Source organism: Fukomys damarensis, unplaced genomic scaffold (genome assembly GCF_012274545.1).
Source record: "Fukomys damarensis isolate Sample0158 unplaced genomic scaffold, DMR_v1.0_HiC HiC_scaffold_27, whole genome shotgun sequence".
NCBI lineage: Eukaryota > Metazoa > Chordata > Mammalia > Rodentia > Bathyergidae > Fukomys > Fukomys damarensis.
This window is the reverse complement of record NW_022900939.1, coordinates 40,855,202-40,881,469: the sequence shown is the minus strand read 5'-3', so window position 1 is coordinate 40,881,469 and position 26,268 is coordinate 40,855,202. Positions and strand designations below refer to the sequence as shown.

The 26,268-nt window shown below is 35.2% G+C and overlaps 1 protein-coding gene and 1 non-coding gene across 3 annotated transcripts in view; one reads left to right on the top strand and one right to left on the bottom strand.

The window, feature by feature from the left end:
* Fam135a (family with sequence similarity 135 member A) overlaps nucleotides 1-25,204 on the top strand; it is a 109,849-nt gene extending 84,645 nt beyond the window's left edge. For both annotated transcript variants that reach the window (XM_019206611.2, XM_010617850.2), the window contains 7 exons: nucleotides 682-842; nucleotides 2,342-2,433; nucleotides 2,933-3,030; nucleotides 4,127-4,278; nucleotides 6,189-6,299; nucleotides 21,514-21,627; nucleotides 23,807-25,204. In XM_019206611.2, the coding sequence (XP_019062156.1) occupies nucleotides 682-842; nucleotides 2,342-2,433; nucleotides 2,933-3,030; nucleotides 4,127-4,278; nucleotides 6,189-6,299; nucleotides 21,514-21,627; nucleotides 23,807-24,012 (934 nt within the window). In that variant the 3' untranslated portion in view covers nucleotides 24,013-25,204. The remainder of the gene's footprint in view (nucleotides 1-681; nucleotides 843-2,341; nucleotides 2,434-2,932; nucleotides 3,031-4,126; nucleotides 4,279-6,188; nucleotides 6,300-21,513; nucleotides 21,628-23,806) is intronic.
* Nucleotides 19,290-19,415, bottom strand: LOC117283555. The gene has a single exon (XR_004514596.1). It is a non-coding gene; the product is annotated as a small nucleolar RNA SNORA40 (small nucleolar RNA).
* Nucleotides 25,205-26,268: the final 1,064 nt, after the last annotated feature.

Below are 26,268 nucleotides of genomic sequence, written 5' to 3'. Positions count from 1 at the left end.
CGTTCCAAATGAGTATATGTTTTACACTAGTCTAAGTTACATTTAGTCAGATATCCTTTTTGTTTCTGCTTCTTCTTATTGGCAATGTTAGAGAAAAATTCAAATAACCTAAACTAATAAATAGGCACCATCCTGTTACATTTTGGTTAAAATGGGGGGAAAAAGTTTACATGATAAACTTCAGATTTTCTAGTACCTCTCCTAGATTCTGTGTATATACAATATTAAATATTACAGAACACACTCCTAATATGATTTATTTCAAGTTTAAAAGAATAAGTGGTTTCAGGCTTAATGTTTTTATTATATTTGATTAGAATTTATAGTAAAAGTGGTAAAGAAAATTATTCTCTTTTTTTTTTTTGAGACAGAGTCTCACTATGTAGTTGAAACTGCCCTGGAACTCAGTATGTAGCCCAGCCTGGTCTCGAACTCTCACTGATCCTCCTGCCTCAGCCTCCTGAGTGCTGGGATTACAGTCATGCACCACCACGCCCAGCTTAGAAAATTATTCTCTGATCTTACATTATTTGGACTACACCACATATTTTTATGATTTCCAAACCAAAGATTGCTGCGTTTCTTCCTCTGCTTTTCTCTAAATTCAAGAGGTTGCCTTTTTGGTTCCAAAGCTTGAGAGCGATCCTTCATAAAGAGTATCTTTGTAATATTTTACTTCAGCTTTCTTCAGGCAAAAGAAGAACTGAAGCAACTCAAACTCCCCGGGTTCATGTACAGTGATGTCCCACTGCTGGCATCCTCGGTGCCATATTTCAGCCTGGAAGAAGAGGCTGTTTCTGAGGATGGGGTGCATCTCATTGTCTGTGTGCACGGCTTAGATGGTAGGTGATATCTGTCAGTGTATCTTGGCTAACTTAGCCACCCAGCGTGTTTACTTTTCCTCGTAGAACTCATATAGTTTTCTTTAATTTTTGAACAAAAAATACTTTTAATTATATTACTTAATATTAAATACATTTTAAAGGACAGATATGTTTAAGTTACATTTTCTTTTTAAATGACTCATATGCCAGCATTTAATTTTTTATTTTTCTGTCTCTTGTTGGTTTTGTCACCATCACCTCACAGCAGTCATTTCATCTCCCTGTAAGTCTTCCTGGTTTTATTAGCTAGCTGCTTAAACCTTATGAATTATAAAAATCAATATTCTGAGAAATTAAAGTTGATTATTAAGATATCCATTAAATTCTAAATTGTTGGCTTTTATATGGTGACTTTTTCATAGCTATTTTGGTTGCTTGGTGGTTTTGTGGGGGTTTTTGTTCTGTTTTATTTTTGTTTGTTTAGTTATAGAAACTTAGAAAAAGCAAAATATTTCTAGACTAATGGTATTACTGTGTTACGTGTTTCTGTAACTAGCTGGACTTTATGGTTATTAAAATACTAAACTTTACTACTTTACTTAGTCTTTCCTACTAAATCCTCATGAAAGTGAACAGTTTTGTTTTTTTTTTAAGAAAAGCACAAACACTCAAGAAGTGAAGCCTTCAATACTAACCTTTCCTTCCCTCCCTAACTAATAAAATTTTCAAAGAGTTATCTCCCAAGGAAGATTTCTTGTCACAGTAGAATCTCTGGCAAATTCTTCTTTGAAACTTTCATGAAACAGATTATCTGTATATTACATAATTTGTTCCAGAACAATAGAGAAGAAAAGATAGAACACAGTCCATTCATTAAAGTCACCTTACCTTGGTACCAACTATGATAACAATAGCACACCAGTAACCCCCCAAAGCAATAGACCAATCTAATATAAACACACTTAATGAAACACTAGCAAATAAAGTCAATATATTAAAGTTACTACTACAAGTAAGTTCTCATTCCCAGAATGTAAAGACAATTAAATACTTTAAAATTTATTAACAATATGCACATCAGCAAATAACTAAGAAACTATCTTAGGTATTTAAATGTATTTGTATTTCTTTGGTCTGTACCATTATCATCAAAGGAAAGTCAACACATTCAAACAAAATGCTCTCAAGGCTGGTGGTGATGGTAAGAAGTCAGTTACACCCAAGTGATACGCCGACAGTTTGGAAACAAATATACTCTTTGGTGGAAAACTGAAAGCATCAGTGTTGCTAAAACTTCTTAAGAAACAAATTGTTAAAAAAAAAAAAAGAAATTGACTTACAGAAACTGGCTTTGGCATAAAAATTGAGAACTCTTTGTCTCAGAGTGCATGATCTAGTCACAAACGACATGGACCATAAACTTTTCTCTGAAAGCTGTAATAATGCACAATGGTACTCTTTGTACCTTTTACAATGCTTTATCTCATTCTTTAAACATCATTTTTAAAATTTTCTAGGTAACAGTGCAGATCTCCGATTGGTAAAAACTTACATTGAACTTGGACTGCCTGGAGGAAGAATTGATTTTCTAATGTCCGAGAGAAATCAGGTACAATATGGCACTGTTTTCAGTGAAAGCAGCCATTTTTATACCAGCTTCTACATAAATATTTGCTACAAAAATGTTTGTGGTATTACAATTCATTTTTCTGAGTTGTATGAAATTTAACATAAGTGAATATCTAAATTAAATATATATGATTTACATTTTAACTTTTGTGTGCCCTTCACATTTGAAACATTGAAAATTTCACATTTCTATACGTATATTTCATTAAGCCATTCTAATTAGACTTATGCTTAACACACAACTAAATGAAGCAAGTTTTATATACTGGACATTTTTAACAGTTTTAAATATTGAATGTTCTTTCCCTAGAAACTCTTTTTGCTCATTTTAATATAATGAATATTGCATCCATTAACTTCTCTAAGAACCACTGGAAGTAAACATATTCTCAATACCTAAATTAAAATAATGTTTTTATTTTCAGTTTGTCATGATTAAACATTTAAATATGTAATGCATCTTTTTTATTTTCATTTAGAATGATACTTTTGCTGATTTTGATAGCATGACTGATCGCCTTTTGGATGAGATAATACAGTACATTCAGATATATAGTCTAACGGTTTCAAAAATAAGGTAACTTCTCTATTATACAGTTTATTTTTGTATTTGTGTGAATTAGAGAAACTAAACAATTCATGGTTATATTATCCTTTCCCCCCCCCCTCATTGAGTTTATTGGTACATTTTAGATATACAGTACAGTTATATTCATTATTTACATGACAGGTCTCGGTTCTCACTTTTTCCCCTTGTCCCTGCCCTCTGATCACCCCCTTCTCCCCTATGGTTGTATCATCTTAACCTGAAATATAGGAAAGTATAGCTTGAATTCATTTAAAGAGAAAAGAAAAAAATTAAAAGATTTTAAGGGAAGACAATATTTTGTGATTTCATTTATATGATATGTCCAGAAGGAACAAATCTATAAGAGACAGAAAGTAGGTTAGTGGTTGTACATATTTTACCTGTGCCATGAAAATACTGCTAGTCAAAAACTTTCTCAAAGGTTCCCAACAGATAGGAATCATAGATGTTTGAGGAGCTAGAAATGCTAATTACCCTGATTTGATCATTACATATTGCTTTGAATGATCACTGTCCCACATAAATACATACAAATATTATGTATGAGTTAAAAATTTTTAAATTTGTTTTTCTTAACTCATCCAACTTTGAATGTAGACTACAGTGTAAGATAACTTGTCTTTTATGAGTACAATTTCATTTATAAGTACAAAAACATTTTTTTGAAATAATGACTTAGTCTATGGCCATACCGTAGACTACTCTGAACGTGCCTGATCTCGTGTGACATAATGATTTAACAGGTAAATTTATTTGTGTGCCTCGGGAGGAAAACCTATAATCTAGTCATATTATTGTTTTTAAAATGTCTTTACATCTTTGCATTTGCAAACTCTGATAAGTAAAATTTTTCTGGTAAACATCTTATTTCTATAAACATTTCAATTACATAATAGAGATTTTCTGTATTCTCTCATCTTCCTCTTCAAAATATTAAGTGATGTTATTTAAAGTAGGAAGCTACAATTTTAGAACATGCTAGAAAAATTTAAATTGGTAGTATTTCATATCTGTATAGTGTATCAACTTTGACTTTTCTTTTTAAAAGTAATATTGTGGGAGAAATGTCTTTTTTCTGTTACAGCTTTATTGGACATTCATTGGGCAATTTAATAATCCGTTCTGTGCTTACAAGGCCAAGGTTTAAATATTACCTCAGCAGACTTCATACTTTTCTCTCTCTCTCTGGACCTCACCTTGGCACACTCTACAACAGCAGCACCCTTGTTAATACAGGTAAAAGGGTTTATTGTTCTGTATAAAAAGTATGGCATAGGCAAGAAATTTAAGTTAAAATCTAGTATTATTGATATTTATTTTAAATCCAATTTGTCATGATTGGAATTTCATGAAACCAAATTTTGTATTGTATTATGTACATGAAATATGTTGATAAAATTCATTTGAGAAAATAGTCTCATATTGAGGTAGTATTTGTCAAAAGTCACAAGACAGCTGGATGCAGTAGCATACACCCATAATCCCAGCTTCTTGGGAGGCTGAGGCAGGAGGATTACAATTTTGAGGCCAGCCTGGGCAATTTATCTTGTCTCACAAAGTAGAAAGGACTTGGAGTAGGTGTAATTCCACCCACCACTCTGTAGGAAGATCACAAATTCAGGCCCAGCCTGAGAGACTTAACAAGACCCCATCTCAAAATTTTTAAAAGGCTGGGGATATAGTTCAGACCAAAGGCCTTGGGTTTAATCTTCAGTACCTCAAAAAGACAAAAAGTGGGGATAGGGAGTACTGTAGCCCAGTGGTAGAGTATTTGCCCACCATGCTTCAGGCTGAGTTCAGTCCCTGGTACCAAAGCTAGAGTCACAAGAGCATTTAGAATGTTCGCTTTTTATTTTGCTTGGTAAGCAGCTAAAGGTTAAGAAAGTAATTTATAAGAAATTAATTCAGAATTTCTAAAGAAATTAAATTGAAAGTTAAGACCCTAATTTTGGTTAGTTTAAATATTCTCATTGAAAAAAAATCTAGCACTTGATTTGCCTGGGACTTGTCTTGTTTTTTCCCTTAGATTTTTAATAGCTCATATGTTATTTGAATGGTTACCATTGTGAATAAATTAGATTTGTCTCTTTTTTAAAAATTTTGTTCTTTAAGTCAGACTCTCACGACTGTGTAGTTCAGACTGGCCTTAAACTTGTGGTGATCCTCCTGCCTCAGCTTCCTAAGCTCTAGGATTACAGGCATGTGCCACCACGCCCAGCTTTTTTCATTTATTCTTTACATTCTTTATTTCTTTTTTCTTTTCTATCTCCTTTTATTGATGTGCCTTATCTATTATTTCCTTTGTATCCCGTTTCAAATTGGTAATTTCAAAGCACAGGCAATTCTATATTTGTTGTCTCAAAAAGAGAACGTGACAAAAGTGAAATCATCAAATGATATAAAATAGAATCAACACAAAAAGCATGTGGAACAGTACTTTTAATTTCTTCACTAAAGTTTTTCTTAGACATACTTACAACTATCAGATTTAATCAATTAAAGAGGATTTTCCCCCTACTTTCTTCCTCTTTTGTCCTAAATGTAGAAGCAAAAAATGTGAAGTGAATATTCCACAATCTTGAAAATCAGTTCCAAAATGATTGAGGCTTTATTTCATTTCTGTAAGGGAAAGATGTGTAATTATGCATTATTGATAATACAAAGATACAAAATTAAAAATGAAACAAATTATATTCACCTGCTATTAGAAAACACTGACCAATTATTCATTGTGAGAGTTTGTCTTTTATACTAGTGTGCTATATCCAAACTGCGTTTATCTGTAGACTGAACACTTGGTGCCTAGGCATCTTCTCCTGTGTTCGAAGTTCTTCTTTATACATTAAATGCAGTGTGTCTGTAGGTACACTCCACCCACATTTGTTGTTCGTGTGCTGTGATCTGTTTCATTACTGAATGTGATAGAAATAGTGAGCTCATCAGCCACCATTAACCCATAGATGACCCGTGCATCTTTATGTATGTTTGGATTGTTATCAGAAAGTGGAAATGTTTTGCACATTTTCTATTGGCCAACAAAGCGAAATTTGAGAGATGTCATTTTTGAAGCGAAATACAGAAATAATAATCTTGGTATATGTTACTATATATTTCCATTTATACTCATATCATATATAACTCTCTAGGTCTCTGGTTTATGCAGAAATGGAAAAAATCAGGTTCCCTTTTGCAACTGACATGTCGAGATCACTCAGACCCTCGCCAAACATTTTTATATAAGCTTAGTAATAAAGCAGGTAAGTATCCAGTAACAGTTTGGAAAATATGCACATGAAGACTTTTTCTGAATAAATGTTTAGCAAATAAATTGACAAGACATCTTCTGGTGATTAAAAAGTATTCTCCTATAATTTCATAGCAATAAAATAGTGGGCTCAAAACTGAGACTAAGCAGTTGAAAGAGTAGTTTTTTTAATTTTTTTATGATTTTATTTATCTTTTAGGAGCTGTATAGCTACTTTTAAATTATCCTTAAAAATGTTAGCTGTTGTTATTCATTACCAGTCATGTTAGTCTGTGTTTTTTAACAAGGCCTTTGCGTATCATATCCCAGTTCTCACCTCTTAGTAGACTATATTTTTCTACCTTTCTATTTTGAAAAATTAAACTATTTTCAGAAATTAAACTATTAATAGTTGTGCTTTAAGGTATTGCAGCTTAGAAGTTGTTTAGGCTCCTCTTCCTCACTCTTCTTCCCATGTGTACTGTGCTGCCAAGTCTGAAAGCTTTCAGCTTTCTTAGTAACCGAGTACTTCTGTTCTTTGGCGCCGCCTCACTTCTCCTTATCACTTTACGTACTTGCTTTATCACTCACACTGGTTCCCTTCCTCCTGCGTCCCCTTCTACCCAGTCTCACTTCCTCATTAGGGCAAATGATGCCCTAAAACTTAAATCAGAGAATACTGGGCCTGTTTGAAATCCTTCGTGTTGTTTTGTAGTATTCAGGTTAAAGTTTGTACTTCCTGTATGAGGGGATCAAGCACGTTGTACTCTGGATCCTGATGGCTTCCTGTGTTTCTTCCTCTTTCTGCACACACCCTTCTCTCCATTAATGCCATCATGTTCTGTCTGCCGCCCTTCCTACTCATGTATTTATCCTCTTTGAATTAATGTTCTTCATGTCCTAAAATTAAACTCACTGTCACCTGCTATCAAAAGGCTTTCTTGGGCCAGGGATTTAGTTAAGTGGTCCACTGCCTGCCTTGCAAGTGCGAGGGCCTGAGTTTGATCCCCGGTACAAAAAAAAAAAAAGGCTGTCTTGATGTCCTATGTGATCTCCTGTTCCTCTGCTGTCAGCTACCTCACCTATACCTTTATATCTGTGTCTCCATGACTGACCTCACTCGTGAATTTCAATCCTCATTTGCTGCAGGATGTTTCCTTTACACAGCGAACTAATGTGTCACATGCTGAACATAGTGTCTTTTGCTAGCTCTTCTTTTTATGGTACATGTTTGCAGTGCATAATGATTACATTTATCGTGGGGAGTTGTTACATGTACATAAACACGTCTTAATTCTTTATTCGTCCTCTTTCCTTCTCATCCCTCCCTGCTCCTTCCAATTTCTAGTCCCCTTCCCATCTAAAAAAGCTCTCTTTGCATTTTTTCTTCAGTTTTTTTCCCATCCCCCTTCCCTTGCCCTCCATCCCTATTTACTCTTTAAAATGATGCTCTGTCCTCTAAATTACTGGTTTGGAACACCCAAGGGTCATCTTCAATTGTCCCCACTTTGCTTCTGCTGCCCCAAGATTGTTCTTGTTATCTTTGAATTCCCATAGCACTATATACAAATTTATTTCTCCATACTCATGATACTTTGACATGTCAATCATTTATATTTCTTAACCTCTTTTCCTTAAGTATGATCTGTTGTGACACCTCTTTCCCATTTCTCCCATACATATTTAATATTTACTGTAGTTCTTCCTAGTAGATATTCAATATATACTCATTGCATTGATGAATGAATCAATTAATTATCTTTACCTTTTTCAGTATCTAAAGGCAGTTCAGATAGCACATAGTAAGATAGACAAAATCAAATACAATGCACATATAGTTCTCATGTGAGAAAAGCTTCCTGACACTAGCTGGAACCATTGTGTATAGCTTAGGATTTATATCATCACTGCTGACAGGTTGGGAAATAGGTAAGAGCCAAACTGAACCTAAATGTCCCCTCAGCAAAGTATGCATTCCACAGGCTCCTGTAGTCCCAGGTCCTGGGGAAGCTGAAGGCAGGAGGATCACCCAAGTCCAGTATTTTCAGACCAGCCTGAGCAAGAACCAGTGTTTATTATATATTAATATAATGAAAAATAATAACACCCATATGTGGCGCATTATTATGAGTTAGCTTTTATAACCCTCGGAGATAGGAACACTGCTGCATTTTGCAGGTGAGGACTCTGAAGCACAGAGACATTGAGTGGCTTGCCTGAGGTCATAAAACTAGTAAGTGATGGCTTTTCGAAGCACGGCACAGTAAGTCAACAGCGTACTGTGTATTTTCTAAAACTTTAGAAGCTACTTCTAATTGCAGTTTTAAATGTCAACAATTTTTTATCTGTTGATTTTAAAATTTTAAAGTTTACAAGGGTTGAAGGAAATCTTTTGAACAATGATTTTTTTTCCCTCAATTTTTTGGTTTTTGTTTTGTTTTTTGTCTAGCCAATTGTGAGAAATAGTTTCTAGGAGGTTGCTAGACTGGCAGAGCAAATACAACATAAAAATATATATAGGTTTGTACCAGAAACATAAACAGAGCAAAGGAAAAGAGCATATAATCAATTTACTTAACTAACATGCTCTTTTCAAGCCTTTTAAAATAATCAGGAGTAATCATTTCTCTTTTATAGTTTATTCTGCTAAAGCACCAGACACGGTGACACACACCTGTGATTGCAGGGACGCCAGTGTTCAAGAGGCTGAGGTATGATAATCGCCATGAGTTCAAGGCCAGCCTGGGCTACATAGTGAGTTCCAGGCCAGCCAGAACTACATAGAAGATCCTGTCTTAAAAACAAACCAGAGGGCTGGGGATTTAATTCAGTAGTGCTGCCACCTGCCTCACAAGCTCACAGTCCTGAGTTCAATCCCAGTACCAAAAAAAACTCTGCAGTAAAGTCTTAGTTGCCCTGTTCTGATTATTACTTCAATTTCTTCTGAGCAGGTAATTTCCCAATTTTCCATTCTCTTGGAAAAGCTTAAAATTACCTTTCTCAATCAAAATTCAATCTTTTCCTTTTTTTTTATGTAAGGAAGGCTCCCAGCTGTGCTCCACCTTTTGAACCAATCTGTTTTCTCTGCAAATTTATGGCTTTCCTTAATTGAAAGTTATTCATTATTGTTAAATGAAGAAAACACTTTAAAAACCTAAAATAATTTGCATGTCTCAAATAATTTGCATGTTTCTAAAATAATTAAATACTTATTTTTTACAAATATTTATTAGATATATTGCTTTTTTCATTTTATATACACAGATCTGGTGAAGAGTCACAGAAATGTTACTTTTAAAAAGAAAGTATCTTTTGATGAAGATACTATAAATATAAACATTAAGCAGATTCATATAGCAATTTTTTTTTTTACTACTACTACTACTACTACTAGGAATTGAACCCAGGACCCTACACATGATAGACAAGTACTCTACAACTGAGCAACACTTCTAGACTTTTGGAGGGGGGTGTTGTTTTTAATTTTTGAGATAGGGTCTTGTTAAGTTGTCCAGTCTGGCCTCAAATTTATGATCCTCCTGCTTGTCAGCTCCCACGTAGCTGAGATTACAGGTGTGCGCCACTGCACTTGGCTTATAGCAAATTTTCACACACATTCTGCAGACTGCTGATAGAATATATGTGTGTGTGTGTATACACATATATATATAAAATCATAATATTGTGTTAATATTAACATCTCAGCATTGAGTTTCAAGGGAAAGAAGATGAAGGACCTAGAGATTTGAAGGGAAATGGTTACAGAGAGCAGTTAAGGACACCAGTGCAGAAGTACGCAAGATTACTAGGGCAGAGTGGACACCATTGCATTCCATGATTAGGGCTCAAAAATAGCCAAATAACAATGTATCCATTAATAGAATTTCAAAAGCAAATTGTCTTTTAAGATCTACATAAAAGCATCTATTTAGAGTCTCTTTACCAGCTATTGAATTCTGACAACTAAAGTATAATGATTAAAGAAGTGCCCTGCTGTGCTGCTGCAGCACAGATCTTTTTTTTTTTCCAGAAGATTGGAGTTTAATAATAGGTATCACTTCTGATTTATAAATAACATTTATATTCTGTTTCTCTAAGTGTGGGAAAGAATCAGCAACAGACATTTTTTAAAGACGCAAATTATTTTTAATGTATTTAAAATAAATAAGAATAGTCTAGTATAATTTAAAATATGTCACATTTTTTGGTTTTTGTTTTGTTTCTGCTTTGTTCTTTTGGTTTTTTGAGACAGAGTCTTGCTATGAAGTTCAGGCTGGCCTTGAACTAACTATGTAGCCCAGGCTGCCCTTGAACTCATGGGGATCCTACTACCTCAGCCTCCTGAGTGCTAGGATTAAAGATGTGGGCCACCACACCCAGCCAGTCAATTTTTTAAAGCGCAGTTTTGCTTAGGTGGAGCACTGTTGACATTCTAGATGGCATAGTCCTTTGTTTCCAAGGTTATAGTGTACATTGTAAGACTGCATAGCAGCCTTCATTCACCCCTAATTGTCACAGACAAAAAATTTCTTCAGGCACTGCTGAGTGTCTGTCCCTTGGGCCACAAAATCACCAGTTTAGAATCACTTCTTAGGCAGATTCAGAGAGTAAACATAAAATGCCTCAATATGAATTGTTTTAAAACTCATTCGAATTTTCAGAAAAAAAAAAAGTAGGGCTGGGGATTTAGCTCAGTGGTGCTGTCTGTGCCTGCCTTGCAAGTGCCAGGTCCGAAGTTCAATCCCCAATACCAAAAAAAAAAAAGGAGTGGCCAAAAGTGTCAGGAAGACTAATACTGAAGTCACAGATTGCCTTAAGGTAGTTATACATAAATCATGTTATATAATCCAAAAAAATATTGAAGATTTATATTAATATTTTTCTTGTAATCCTAAACAGTAAAATTTTCTAATTAAATCGTCTCATTGTAATTTTAGTATATGTGCTGCCAAAGCGAGCATGTATCCATCTCATTCTGCAGATAGGGAGACTTGTCACACCCTCCAACTTACATTTCCTTTTCAGCAGAGAAGTAGCTGTTTCCAGGGCTGAGTAAAGTGCTCATCCACAGACCAGTTAAGTAGGAACCGTGACTGGAGGAGAAAAGATGAACCTAGACTCTGTGGCCCACAAAACAAAAATTCAGACATTTTTATTAGCTGGACTGCGACTCAGCTGAAGCGCGTGATTCCGTAATTCCTGCCTGTACTGCAGCCGTGGGACCTCCCATGCTTCATGTTACGTTTCTACCCCTTACTTGCCCTGCCAGACAAGGAATTTAAACCAAGTGTTCTAAGAGGACCATTGTCTATTTAACTAAATGGTTCTTTGCTAATATAAAAAATAGGCTTTTTAGAGAAAAAAAGATAGATACAAGTACATTTTTGTTTAAAAACTGTTTTGGTTCTTTTTTCTTTTTTACAGTAGTTCAGGCTGGTGTGGCCTTAAATTCTGTGTACTCCAGGCTGTCCTTGAACTCATGATGATGCTTTTCGCTCAGCCTCCCAAGTGCTTCAATTACAGGGTTGAGCCACCACACTGGAAAACTATTTTAAAAGAGTACTAAGTTCACAGTTTTAAAGTACAGTTCTTAGGAATCACATTTATAACTATAATAATATGCTGTATTTATCTCATTACCTATTTTTTTTTAATATGCTGTCTTGGAATCACATATAGAGCTATGACAGCATAGTGTATTTATATAAGTGTTGAAATATTGTGCATTTTATTCTCATGAAATGTGAAGGTGAAACAGTGTCTTAGAAATTCTCTGATCTGATCTGTGGTGATTCTGTATGCTTCCACCGAGCTGCCTGAGCCTGAGCAGAACTAGATAGACACATCCTGCAGGATCTTATTCTCAAGCAGTGGTTCTCAACAGGCTGTTGTCTCACTGAGCATATAAGAATACTGCAAAGAGCTGTTGTTTTGAAAAACATTTACTACAGTTTTATTTGGAAAAATATAATGCCCATTCTTATAAACAAATTAAGCTTTTTAATTCTTATGAGTAGGAAATTTTTGAAAAAATTGCAGTGGTCGTGTAATCTAGAAAATATGCAATGGAGTCATAGAGCACAGATTTGGAGGTGACGTAGGATGTTGTTTATGCCTGAAGAGTTTAATGTGTACCGCTGCTCCTGCTACATAACAACTCAACAGAAAACAGGAATGGGCAAAAGATAGAAGGCACAGTTATTAGGAAAAAGCAGAGCCAATAAAGATAGAAGTTTTTCAGCTATCTTTGTAATCAAGAAAATGTACTTTGAACAATAATAATCATTTTGCCTGTTAACTTGGTAAAAAATTTTTTTAAAAAGATGTTATGCAGTATTGATGAGTATATAGGGAAACAGGCACCCACCTATGTTAATGGTGGAAGAAATATATGACCTTTTCAGACACACATTTATCAGAATTTTAAGAATAGATTTAATAGTTCCACTTCAGGAGTTTTTCGTATGTCTCAACACAAGTAGGTAAAAGCTGTTCATCACGATGTTTTTTAAAAATCTCCTCTCTGGAATGGGATGGACCTAACTACCCATTAGAAGGTCTGCAAGAGAGAACTAAAGCTTAATCATGGAAACCATGTAATGTAGTTGTTATAAGAAACAAATACCTATGTTTGTACAAACATAAAAAGCTGTTCCTAAAATATTAAGTGAAAAGAGCAAGGTTGTGTATGTATGAATACTGTAATCCCACTTGTACCTGAAAAGGTGAAAATGATCCGGACAAGGGCTGGGCTGAGTGACAGGTGCTTGAGCAGCATGTGTGAGGCCCCAGCACTGCATTCGGTCGGCAGTGTACAGCATGGTGTACCCAGAAAGAAGCTGGAACAATGCGTACAGCCTGTGACTGTGTTCATACTGAATACAGGGCCGGCGGGAGGGGTGAGAAAAAGCCTGGAAGAGGTATTTTTTTAACTAATAAAAAAAAATGGCTTGGATTCTAAAAATAAAAGTGAGGCTGAGGGAGGAGCACTGTTACATAACATCTATCCAGAACCCTTGAGAAACCAGCGCTTTAGGAACTACATAAAGAATTATGAAAGTCTATCCTGCTAAATGATCTGTCAGTCACTATATAATAGAGGACCTACTGTGTGTGCACAGTAAGCCCCAGTATATTTAATCACAAAATATTTGTATCTTAATCACATAAAATGTTAATTATTAGTCTGAGCTAAATAGTAAAATTAGAATATTACTACTGATACTACAAAGGTCAGGAAAATGATTTCATTACCTACATGAATTCACTAACAGAATAACAGAATGCCTTAAGCCCTAAATTTACCAGTTTGCTAAAAGAGAGAAGGAAGGAAAGGAGAGAGAGAGAGAGAGAGGGCTCACAGAAGTGTGGACCTCACTTTTATTATCACTAAAAAGAAAAAAACATTTTTTTCCTGATACCATATTCAAATAAGCAGAAAATATGAATAGTAACAGAAAAGTATAGGTGGAAAATAAAGGAAAAGTTAGCTGTGAGTTATTTTTTTTCATTATTTAGAGAATATTAGTTTCTGTAATCAAACTCACGTAGATAAGACCTTACATATTTAATACAGTGCGTTACCCCTGTACAAATAGAAAAAAAAATTAACATTTCTAGACCAATACGGCTGTTAATTTCTGTACAATGCCAACTCAACCCAGTAAACTGCGATAAATTTTTCCAAAGTTGGCAACACAATTAAAGTTTCTAAAACTTCAAATTACATATATAGGTATATATATTTATATAAAAAGACCAATGATGGCAGTATGTTATGCATCAATAGCAGCAAAAGCTTTTCCAGGTTCTGCAGTCATCTGAACAAAATTATAGACATCCAGCACACTCCATTAAAAAAAAAAAAAAAGAATGGTATAATACCCAGAAAACAGCAAAGTTCTATTACTGTTGTGGTACTGGCACCATTTTTTTTTTTATTAGCATCTTAATCATCATCTGGAAAGAAAACATTCTAGAGTAACATCATTAAAAACAGCTCTGATAAAGCACAGTCACTACTACGTATCATAAAGCAGGTACAAGATATTTTACATTCACAGAGGTATGATACAGTACTGTCCTATGTCTATAATACTAGAGAATACAATTAAAAAGGCATTATTTCAGACTTGATTCTACTTTTTCCAGCAGAGGGCCCAAAGGATGATAGGATAGAACTCTGTAAAGAAATATACTTTTTTAGATAGGGTTTCCTTTCATTGACAGCACAGAGCTGTGAGTTATTTTAAATGGAAAGTTTTATTTATTTTTATGGAAGAGTAATTTTATACAAACAGCTAATAATTATGAAGAGAAAACTGTAGTTACAACCTAATGTCAAATTAATTAGGATAAGAAAAGCTTGATATTCATTGAAAAGGTACATAAAAACATAAAGCCATGCCAAAAGTCAACTAGAAACTAAACAAAATACACGGAAGATGGATATGTAGCTAGATATATAGTAGTATTTTCCACAAATAAAACATACATAAACAAGAAAGACAAGATTCTGAGAAAGATGGATTCTGTAGGCTTCAGATTGGAATATATTCTTTTTTTTATTGGTACATGCCCATAACATAGTCATCCTGAGGAGTTGGTACATACACCTGACATATAGTTCTTTTTTTTTAATCCCCTTCCCTTCTCCCTCATCCTCCCCGTATCTCTTGACCCCCCCATATCTATTTTTCACACATTTTTAGTATATAATGCTCATATTACTTGTAGAGACTTGGGGCATAATGCTAAGCATTCCACAATGCCCCTCCTTTTTTTCTCATTGCCTCCCTACATTTCTTTGTTTCCCACTCCATATGCTAAAGATCTATTTCCTATTGTCCATCTTACATTTTGCACTTTATATTTTTTATCTCTTTTATAAGAAAAACTGTGTCATATTTAAACTTGTGATTTGATTTATTTCACTTACCATAATGAAAGGTGCAACCATTTTCCTAGAAATGACTTGATTATCCTTCTTTATGACAGTAATATTGCATTGTGTATAAATGACACATTTTCTTTATCCATTCATCTGCTGATGGACATACAAAGGTGCTTCCAAGACTTGGCTATTGAAAGTTTGTTGCTGTCAACATGGATATGCATGTATCACTGTGATGTGATGTCTTTAATTCTTTTGAGAAGATACCTAGAAGGAGAATAGCTGGGTCTGATAGAATTTCTAGTTTTGGTTTTTTGAGGAATCTCTGTGCTGATCTCCATTGGTATCTGTACCAGTTTGCAGTCCCACCAACAACAGAGGGTTCTTTTATCCCCACAGCCTTGCTAATTTGCTATTATTTGATTTCTTGAAGGTAAAAATTCTTTCTGGAGTAAAATGGAATTTCAGTGTTGTTATAATTTGCATTTCCCTAATGGCCAGCAATGCTGAGCATTTTTTCATGTATAATTATTGGCCGTTTGTATTTCATGTTCTGAGAAGTATGTGTTGATGTCAGATACCCATTTTTTGATTGGGTCTTTTAATTTGGAGCTCCTAATTTTTTTTTAGTTCTTAATGTATTCTACATATTAGTCCTTGAAAGAGTAGCTGGCAATATATTTTCCATTCAGTAGATTGTTCATTGTTGTTTGCTTTGCTGTGAAGAAGGTTTTTAATTTTATATGATCCCATTCATTGATTGTTTTTATATTATTTCTTATGCAACTGGGGTTCTATTCAGAAAATCCTTGCTGATGTCAAGAGTTTTGCCTGTTTTGATTTTGAACAGATTATTTGTTTTAATATTTAGATCTTTGATCTATTTTAATTTTAGCTTAGTGCATGGTAAGAAGTACACGTGTAGGTTCAGTCTTCAGCATGTGGATGGCCAGTTTTCCCAGCACCATGTAATGAGGCTCTCTCCTCCACTGAAAGTATTTGGCCCCCTTGTCAAAGAAGATGTAGCTGAGCGTGCCTGAAATTGTTTTCTGCATTCTGTATTCTGTTTCCTTAATCCACGAGTGTTTTTTGCCAGTACTATGCTGTACATTTGTCACTGTAGCTTTGTAGTATAATTTGAACTCCAGAATTGTGATTCCTTCTTCCTTGTTCTCATTGCCAAGAATTGCTTTTACTATTTGAGGTCTCTTCTGAGTCTATATGAATTTTAGGATTATTGTCTTAGTTCTGTGAGGAATGCTATTGGTATTTTAATTGGGATTCCATTAAATCTATATAAACAGTTTGGGAATTGTTTATTTTACTATATTGGTTCTTTCTATCCAAGAATAAGGGATATCTTTCCATTTTCTGATATCCTCTTGTCTCCTTTTTAAAAGCACTTATGTCCCACATTATAATTGTGTGGGTGTTTGTCTGATTTTTATGTCCAGTTGCTTTTGCTTTATGATGTTGGACACAATGATGTTTGGTGTATATGTGTTTATAATTGTTTTCTCTTCATGTTGAACTGTTCTGTTATCCAATATGTAGTGACCTTCTTTGTCACTTCTCATCAATTTTGGCTTGAAATCTACTTTGTCTGAAATTAAGATAGCTATTCCTGCTTTTTTCCAGATTCCCATTTCATAGAATGTGGGAGCCCGGCCATGGCCCTCTAGGAGTTTGACATTTAAAAGGAAACTTCTTCACCTCTACACTCAAGGCATTGATACAATCTGTAACATTCTAGGACTCTGCTTGTTAAACTTGTTGCTGCAACGGAAGAAACTCAAAGAGACCCCCATAGATCAGATGTTATCAGTTAGAGTCAGGAAATCCGGTCTTTGAAAAACAATGACTTGGTGTATTTTGTTGTTGTGTGCCCTTAAAAGCTTCCTGTTGCTGTGAACCTATAAAAGGAGCTGTTTCTGTGAAATAAATCAGACTTCTCTTCGTCTCCGCTCAGGTTTGAGTGTTCTTTCCTTTCTCAATCCTCACTCCCCGACTCAGGCTTGTTCGTGTTGTGACGGCTGGACTGCCACAATAGAATATTGTTGGTCATCCTTTGATCCTTAATGTGAATTTCTTTTTCAATTAAATCTGCTTCTCACATCATGCATATTGTTTGGATTTGTTTCCTGATTCATTCTGCCAATCTTTGTCTTTTGGTTGGAGAATTGAGACCATTCACATTGACAGTCATTCTGTCACTGCATTACTTTCTTGTTGCTGATTTTTTTTTTCCTTCTTAGCTGCTCATCCTGCCAGGTTTATTTATTCTATTTGATTTATTGGTATTGTTGACTTCTTGTTTCTCTGTAGGACATTCTTGAAAATTGTTTGTAGTGTTGGCTTGGTGCTCATTAATTTCTTGAGGTGCTCCTCGTCATGGAAGTACCTTATTATTCCATCAGTTTCTAAGGACAGCTTTGTAGGCTATATAGATCAGGAGTGGAGAAGTCTGTTCTTTTTTTTTTTTTTTTTTTTTCCCTCATTGAGTTTTTTGGTACATTTTAGGTATACAGTACAGTTACATTCATTATTGGAATCTTGTACCTTTACATGGCAGGTCTTGGTTCTCATTTTTTCCCCTTGTCCCTGCCCTCCCTTCACCTCCTCCCCTCCCCACTTACAAACACTTTATTTCCATTTTTTCATTTTCTCATATATTTTTTTCCCTTATTACCTTTCCCCTACCCTTACTCTGATGGGTTTACCTTTATAAGTGATTCACTGCTTCTCTCTAACAGCTTTTAAGATTTTGTTCCTGTGTTGGACTTAGGGGTTTTGTCAGTGATGTGACTCAGAGGAGTTCTCTTTTGGTTGTGGCTTTTTGGGGTTCTGTATGCCTCATCTGTATATTTGTTTTTAGCCCTGTATTTGGGAAGTTTTTTCGTATTATTTTTATTAACAGGTTTTTTTATGCCATTTGTGCTGTCTACTGATTTTTCATTCCTTCCATTTACACCCCACCACCACCACCAGGGATCAAACTCAGGACCTTGCGCTTGCAAGGCAGGCGGCAGCAGCACCACTGAGCTAAATCCCCAGCCCCCATTTACTTTTATATTAGTCTTCTTTGCATCATCTAGCAAATGCTATATCATTTTTCATGTTCTCTTGTTACTTTTAAGGTGCCTTTAGGTAGTTGGTCATTGAAAGCACCCCTATCTTCTCATTCTGAAATTCTGTCCTTACATTGGTTGCTTCTGTTACCCATACTTTAAATATCATTTTTAATCTGGATTTCTGATTGAAACCTTTTCATAGACTCTATAATTCTTTGCTAAACTGGTCATTCAGGTTTTGTATCATTTTGTTTAGCTCAGCTAGTGTTTTGTGTCTTCTGAAAGCTCCTGGATTATATTGGTTATTACTTCCATTATCTATTTAGTTGTATCTTCTATGATCTCACCAAGCACTTCTGATTTGTTTTCTAACCTTCTCCTGTGGTCCTTTCAAGAGTAATTTGGATGTGTGGCTTATGCTCTTCTCCCTCCTTGATGCCCCTGGATTGGCTCTGGGGAGTTAAGAGTTTTGGCACGTATTTTGTGTACCTGTTTTCTCATGGGTTTTTCTTTGTTGTTTTTTGGTGTTTGTGACAAGGTCTCACTATAATTCAGGGTGGCCTTAAACTCATTATGTAGCCCAGGCTGGCCTCAAACTCATGGTGATCCTCCTGCTTCAGCCTCTCAAGTGCTGGGATTACAGGTGTGCGCCACCATGCCTGCGATAAACCCATGGAAATTTTAATCTTATATTATCTACTTTCCACATCCAAACAAACATGACCAAATAAAGTAAGACATCTTCAACTCCAGCCTCATGTTTAAGACAAGAGGCTCTAAGAAAGAAGAAAAAAAGCTATCTTCATGTGTCACAACATAAAAATTGGAATACCAGATCTATAAAGCTGAGATTTTGTCCATATCCTGTGCTTTATAATTAACTCTTTGGTCTTGGAACCATCACTTTAATCTGGAGTGGGTTATCATAATTTTTAGTTTTTGCTTTGTTTCCCGAGGCACAGCCTCACTATATAGTTCAACTCTTGCCTCAGCCTCAGGGATCCCTGGATAACAGGCTTGTACCACTATACCTGGCGGTGATATTCTGGCTTATATGTATCAGAACTCATACTGAATGATGACTTCTGGCTTGGAAGAATGGATTCATTTTTTGCACTTGTCCATGAGTCTTAGACCACAAGTTGAATAAATACACACAGGTGCCACTGTACAATGCAATATCTATGTTACAGAGTAGGCAGTTATCTGATGATAATCATAAGGGAATCTATAGTTTAAATAGTAAAACTATTCCAGGTATAATAGGGGAAGTACTCTTGCATTGCTGGGGATTAAACCAGGGGCCTCATGCTGCTGAGCTATGTCCCAGACAAAGAAGGGAAATGATTAGGTATTTGATAGTAAAAATCTCTTTTGTAAAGTTGAGATTTACAACAGGGTATTCCAAGGAATGTAATGAAGCTGGTTAGAAGTTAGTGATTTTATCTAACATTTTCTTTTCTGGTGGGGGGGTACCAGGGATCAAATTCAGAACCCAGTGCTTACATAGCAGACACGATGTCACTCAGCTAAATCCCCAACCCTCTAACATTTTCTTTCAATGTTCCATTGACACCGGTCAGCTCTTACTCTGAAAGTAATAAGCACTGACAAAAACACCAGGACTTAGACACAGGAAGCAGTATCTCAGCTTTACCCCAGTGTTTGAATTTTTTTAAATGTTTTTTTGTATTTCTTTAGTTTCTCCTACAGACTTGTTCAGGTTGTTTTTATTTTTCTCCTTAGTTTTTGGCGTAAGAATTTTTTCATCAGCAGGTCATTTCTTCCTAAGAAAAAAATCCTTTTCTGTATATTGTTTGCCTTCTTTGACATTCACATATTTATCTCCTTTTCAGACCTTCTGCCCTCTGCTCAGTATTTCTGGCCTTCTCTCTTTGTAGAGAAAGCAGCTTCTTTATTGTTCTCTCATTCTAAATACACATTCATCTTGTTTGGCAATTTAGAACTTATTATGAAGCATCTCTCCTCTCCTGACTCTTCAGTAGGAGAATTGAAGTCATCGTCATCCAAGTACTTGTGTCTACGAATATCAAGATCTTCTTTTTCTACATCTTCACCAACATTTGTTTCAATGATTCCTTTAAGAGGCGTTCATACTTCATTTTATCAGTGTAGTTTTAAAAAATCCTCTCTCCTTGGCTCACTCAAAATCTTAAAATTTTCCTGCAAGGTAATAGTTTTCCTTCTATTCTCTCAGATTATAAAAATGAAAACCTAGGTCCCTTATCTTTAATTTGTTTTTTATCTATTTATGAACTTCTAGAGTTTCTCCTTCACTTTGGTCTTCCCTTTGGTGTTAATTTTGGTTTATATTTCCTTTTTCATATTTTTTTTCTTGAATCTTTCACAAATAGCGTTTAAAGTCAGTAGTCTTGGTTCTATAGATGAGTCACTTGATGAATTTGTTTGAACACTTTCTGATGCGTGAACAAATTTCCTAAGGGGGTTTCTTTGAGTCCATTTAAAGGAAGGCACACATTGCATTTTTACATAAGCTGCTACTGAATGAAGAGCTATCATTTTGGTTTTCAATTTTCACAGCTGTATTGCAGGTCATGTAGTTAACAGGATCCATTCTTGATTTTTCCATCCCTTTTTTTTTCTCCCCCAACTATGCTGCAGAAAAAAGCTCATGCTTTTATTTTGTTTTTGTTCTTTGTTTTGTTTTGTGCTGAGTGTTGTAGGTGGGTATAGTGTGAAGACTTTGTTGCTGATGCAGAGATCTCGTTAGTTAGTCTCCTCTTCGGTGATGGACTTTGACCAAGGCTAACTGCAGTCCTTTGCCTCTGCCCTAAGATCTGACCACCTCATTTACTTTGGGAGGGGAGAGTGCAGCACAGTTAGCCCAACACTGAGTTCACCAGGGATGCACCTCAGTATTGGTCATCTGGGCGTCAGAATACTGGGAAAGCCCATTAAGAGCCAAGAGTGTGATTTTCTTTGGAAAAATCCCTAAATATTGACAAACATCCCTTCAAAGGTAGCAGTGTTGTGATCCACTTCCTGTAGAACCTTAGTCCAGCACATCTGCCTCCTTCCTCACCACCATGGCATAGTCCTTGCTTCCATTCAGTGTAGCCACAGGAGAAAGAAATTGGAAGAAGGCATTCAGAATGTCTTTAAAAAGATAAAAACTTAGTGCTGTTAATGAAATGAAGTTATTTTGTTACTTAATCTTCTACTAAGAAGTTATTTTAAATCTGGTAATTATTGCATAACAGTTCTTAATTTTCCATTCCAAGGGCTTCATTATTTCAAAAATGTTGTGCTGGTGGGATCTCTACAAGATCGCTATGTTCCTTATCATTCTGCACGGATTGAAATGTGTAAGACAGCCTTAAAGGACAAACAATCAGGTAATTAAGTAAATTTAAGTATTTCTCATAGAGTTCTATCTGTGGATGAACTTTCCCCAAAATTTTTCATATACTCACTTTCTTCTCTCTGTCATCCTTTCTTTTTACTTTTTCCAACTCCTGTTAATTACAGCTATCCTTCCTCTGTATTTCTTCAGTTCTTTTTCTCCTGCCAGGTGAGCTGTCTTAAAACTGAGTTTTTTCATCTAATTACAAAAGTTTCTCCATTTTGCTGAAGTAATCAAAGCGAGGTGAGGTGGTGGTGCACACCTGTGATCCCAGCTGAGGCAGTAGGACCCTGTGCTCAGGGCAGCCTGGGCTACGTAATGTTCAAGGCCAGCCTGGAATACATAGTAAAGGAGCAGGGAGTGGGGAACACACAGACGAAACAAAAGTAATCCATGCTTGGATTTCCTCCTTCCTGGGACTGGTGATGTGGTGATGGACATTGTGGTCATGCTGAGTGTTTTACTGTATCTCACTTTTAGGCAGATGGCAACAGAGACTTGCCCCTCTTTGCTGATAGTGGAGTAGTTGTATGGCTTGTTTTTTTGTTTTGTTTTTGTTGTTTGTGAATGTCAAAAAATTTTTAAATCATAGCTGTTTGCAGCCAGGATACTGGGTCCTGTTGCCCAGAGATGGCTTATCCAGAGTCACAGGCTGAGAGCAAGAACCTGGGTCTCCTACCTCCAATTGTCTCAGTTCCATTTTTGAAACAAGACTAACTTTGAACTCAGCCCTTTGCTTTTTCCACATTGTGACAGTGGACATCTTAAAAAAAAGGTCTCTTTATGCACATTTGGATAGGCAGTGCTTTGCTTGCTACCTAGTAGGTTTTAGGTATTTACTCAGCTAACACATATTTGTGGCATCAGAATGACCTTTTTGTTTTAAACTTCTTTTCTAGCAAAGGCTAGAATCCACCTAAGGATTTTAGTTGGGTAGTTGAAACTAGATAAATGCCTTCATTTTAGCAGTGAGATTCTGTGCCACTGAGGGGACAGGGGAAGTCTAATGAGAAGTTTGGACTTCTTCTTGTGTAAGCATACTTTAAAAGTAGCATGGAAGGGGCCAGGGATTTAGCTCAGTGGTTCTGCCACCTGCCTCGCAAACACAAGGTCCTGAGTTCGATCCCCAGTACCTAAACAAATAAATAAATAAATATAGCATGGAACCAGAAATCCAACTTGATTTGCAGTGAAACTGAGAGGTGGGAGTGAAAAATTGTAATGAATTTATGTGATACTAATCCTTGCCTTAACACCTCTTTTCTCTTTTCTGATTGTCCTTGAATGTACTCTCCCCTCCTTCCTCAGAATCTTATCCTGCCTCTTCTCTGAAATGTAATACCATGGAAAGGCCAGCACTCCTCTGTCAGTGACATGTAGCGCGTGAGCATCATAAGCAGTGTTTGGCCTCTTAGGCAGTTTGTACATTTCTACATTTGTACTCATGTACCTAATCTTTATCTTTTCTGCTTATGTGGCCTTGATAATTCTGTTCTAAAAATTAACCAAAAAGAGGGGGAGAGGAGCACAATTTTGACCAAAAGCTGAACAAAATAATAGTTTTGCTTTTAATTTAAACAAGTATTGAATTAAAAGGTATCCTGTTCTTTGAGTCAAGCTCACATTCTTCTGACTACAGAGTTGCTGTTCTTTGTCAAAACAATTTAGAATTGGTAACTACCATAGAACATTTCAGATGTTCACGATAGGTCTGGCTTATTCCACCTGATGGGACTGTCATGCATGTACCCCCAGTGGATCAAGCCAGTGGACCATAATAAAGAATTTGTTGTAGACTAAATTATTTTATTTTGCCTTGTCAAGAGGTTTTACCATTATCAGTATGTTTTTATAATGGTTTGATGAGTTACCAGTGATTTAATGGTGAAGAAAACAGTTTGTTACCTACATTATTTTGAGTTTAAAATATTGAGTTGACAAAATATATAACAAAATTGTCATTTTTACTTGGCTGCATAAGGAGATTATTTATTTCTTCTAACAGAATTTTAAAAGAGTCTTAAATGGTAGCTGAAGAAAAGTATTTTTGAAGAAATTATTTGCTTTATGTGAAAATTAATATAACTAGATCTTAAAGTTCACATAACAGTTGCTATACAATTTTTCCAATCACTCATGTGAACAGTGTCCCTTTTCCTGTTTGCCCGTAGGACAGATCTATTCCGAAATGATCCACAACTTGCTTCACCCCGTTCTGCAAAGCCAAGACTGTAACTTGGTGCGGTACAACGTCATTAATGCTTTACCCAACACCGCTGATTCACTCATCGGGAGAGCAGCACACATAGCTGTTCTTGATTCAGAAATATTTTTAGAGAAATTCTTTCTGGTTGCTGCCCTCAGATATTTCCAGTAGAATAAAAACATTGTTAGAGACTTGACAATTACCTCATTCAACAGTGATTCACATAGTGTATTATAATTAAATGTAGATGCCGATAAGGTCTAAGAAATATTTATACCTTTTTATATGGAAGATAATTTATATCATCCATGTGTAGAGCTTTTTAAACATCAGTTTTACTTTCTAGGTAATGTGGCTGTGCAATATTTTTTAATTTTCTCTTTTTACTTTTCTATTACTTTTTCATATATTTTGCTATCTAAATATTTCAGTGAAATTTTAAGCCCCTACATATGTCTGATTATTTATTATTGGCTTTCCACAGTCCTTACATCAGACTACATCCTGTTAGAAACAGTTATTGCTAGAATAGCATGAGGTTTTAAATTTTCTAGTTTTGGGGTATTAGTCAACTCTAAATTTTACTTTTAACATCTTACTCTGTCTTAACTGGAAATAAAGTTATGGCTGCTAAAATATATTTTTTGAAATCAACTTGTTTAGTCCTAAAATATACTTTTATCATAAAATCAAACCAGGTAGTTCATACATGACAATGTTATAAAAGTTTTCTATCAGGTCATTACTGTTGCTATTAAACATATGTCATGCCTATTAAAGTATATTTTCTATTGATAGGTTCAACATTATTTCTCATGTTGACTTTTATTAAAGACTTTTGAATGTTTGAATGCTCTCTGCCTTGATTAGATTGGAACTTTGCTAAATTTGGTAATGTTGCTTGAACTTTCTGACCACATTTCTTTTAACTTTTTTCATGGACTTCCTTGTATGTACATAATAACTAAATGTTGAAATTTATGAAATACTTTTATGGATTTAGATAATTTTTAAATAATGTTAAATTTTATTGATCTAAAGAGTAATGTAAATAATTCATGCTAAAAATGGAAAAAATAACTTTACATGTTTGGTGATACAGATGCAAATGTTTTTGATATATGGAGATGTAGAGTCTTTTAACTTTACTAAAGGTGCTGAATAGCATTAAATTCACTATTTTCCTTTCCTGTTTTACTTGTGAAAATAATGATGCACTAAGGGTGGATGGAATGTTTGCATTCACCTATCATAATGGACAGAAGGTTTTTGTAAGTATATATAGTATAATTGATGCATGTTTATTTTTAGCATCATGTTATTGCCCTGGTGTTAATAAATGAGCAAATGATTATCTGGAGGAACGGCTAAAGCACTTGTACTTCTTTATTTTTGGAATGATGTAGGTACAGTGACATGCCACATAACAGTATTTCAGTCAACAGTGAAGCAAGTATTCAGTGATAACTACCGAATAGTCTAGGTGTGTAGTAGGTTATATTAAGTGTGTATGTGCACTAATGTTGCACAATGATGAAATCCTCTAATAATGTTTCTCAGAGTGTTTCCCCATCAAATGATTCATATTGAAAATGTTTATTTACAGTTAGATACACTCAGTTTCATAGACCAATCATTTGTACATACCAAGTAGTTAAAAGAGTATTCAAATTTTTCAAACATTGACTAATATATCAAGGATATTATAATTGGACAATGTATCTATTATTCACCACATACCTTTGCCACAAATTTTTCATCTTCCTGTATATCTTGGTCCTCAATTGGAACATCATGCATTTTCTAAGTTTGAATAACTTCCAGACATATCAAAGGACTCATTCATGATGACTTTTTTCTCTTGCTGATATGGGGGATTGAAGGTAGAGCCTTTGTGCCCAGCTCATTTTTTAAATTTTGAGATAGGTTACCCTTAAGTTACCCAGGCCAGGCTTGAACTTGTGATTTTCCTGCCTCACCCTCCCAGAGCGCTGGGATTACAGGTGTGTACCACCACACCTGGCTTCATAATGAGCATGTGTACCTCTGTGTGTGTGCTAGGAATTGAACCCACGGCCTTTTGTATACTAGTCAAGTGCCTTCCATTGAACTATACCCCCTATCCCTTATTCATAATGTTATAAACAGTGTATTTGTATAAACTGCTCTTAGGATCATGGTAGGCTCATTATTGGTTATTTCCATACAGTATTAAAAGCATATCAATGATCATGCTTTAAAAACTAACATTTGTTTTTTGATTTATCAGGAAACCATCATACATTTGTTTACTTCCAGATTCAGACTGTGAGAGAAAGGAAAGGAGAAATTGTTATCTAACATGATATAATTGACTCTTAAAGAATGAAGTATACCAATAAGGTTTGCAAATAACAAAACAAGCAGAAAAAAGGAATGTATTGGAAG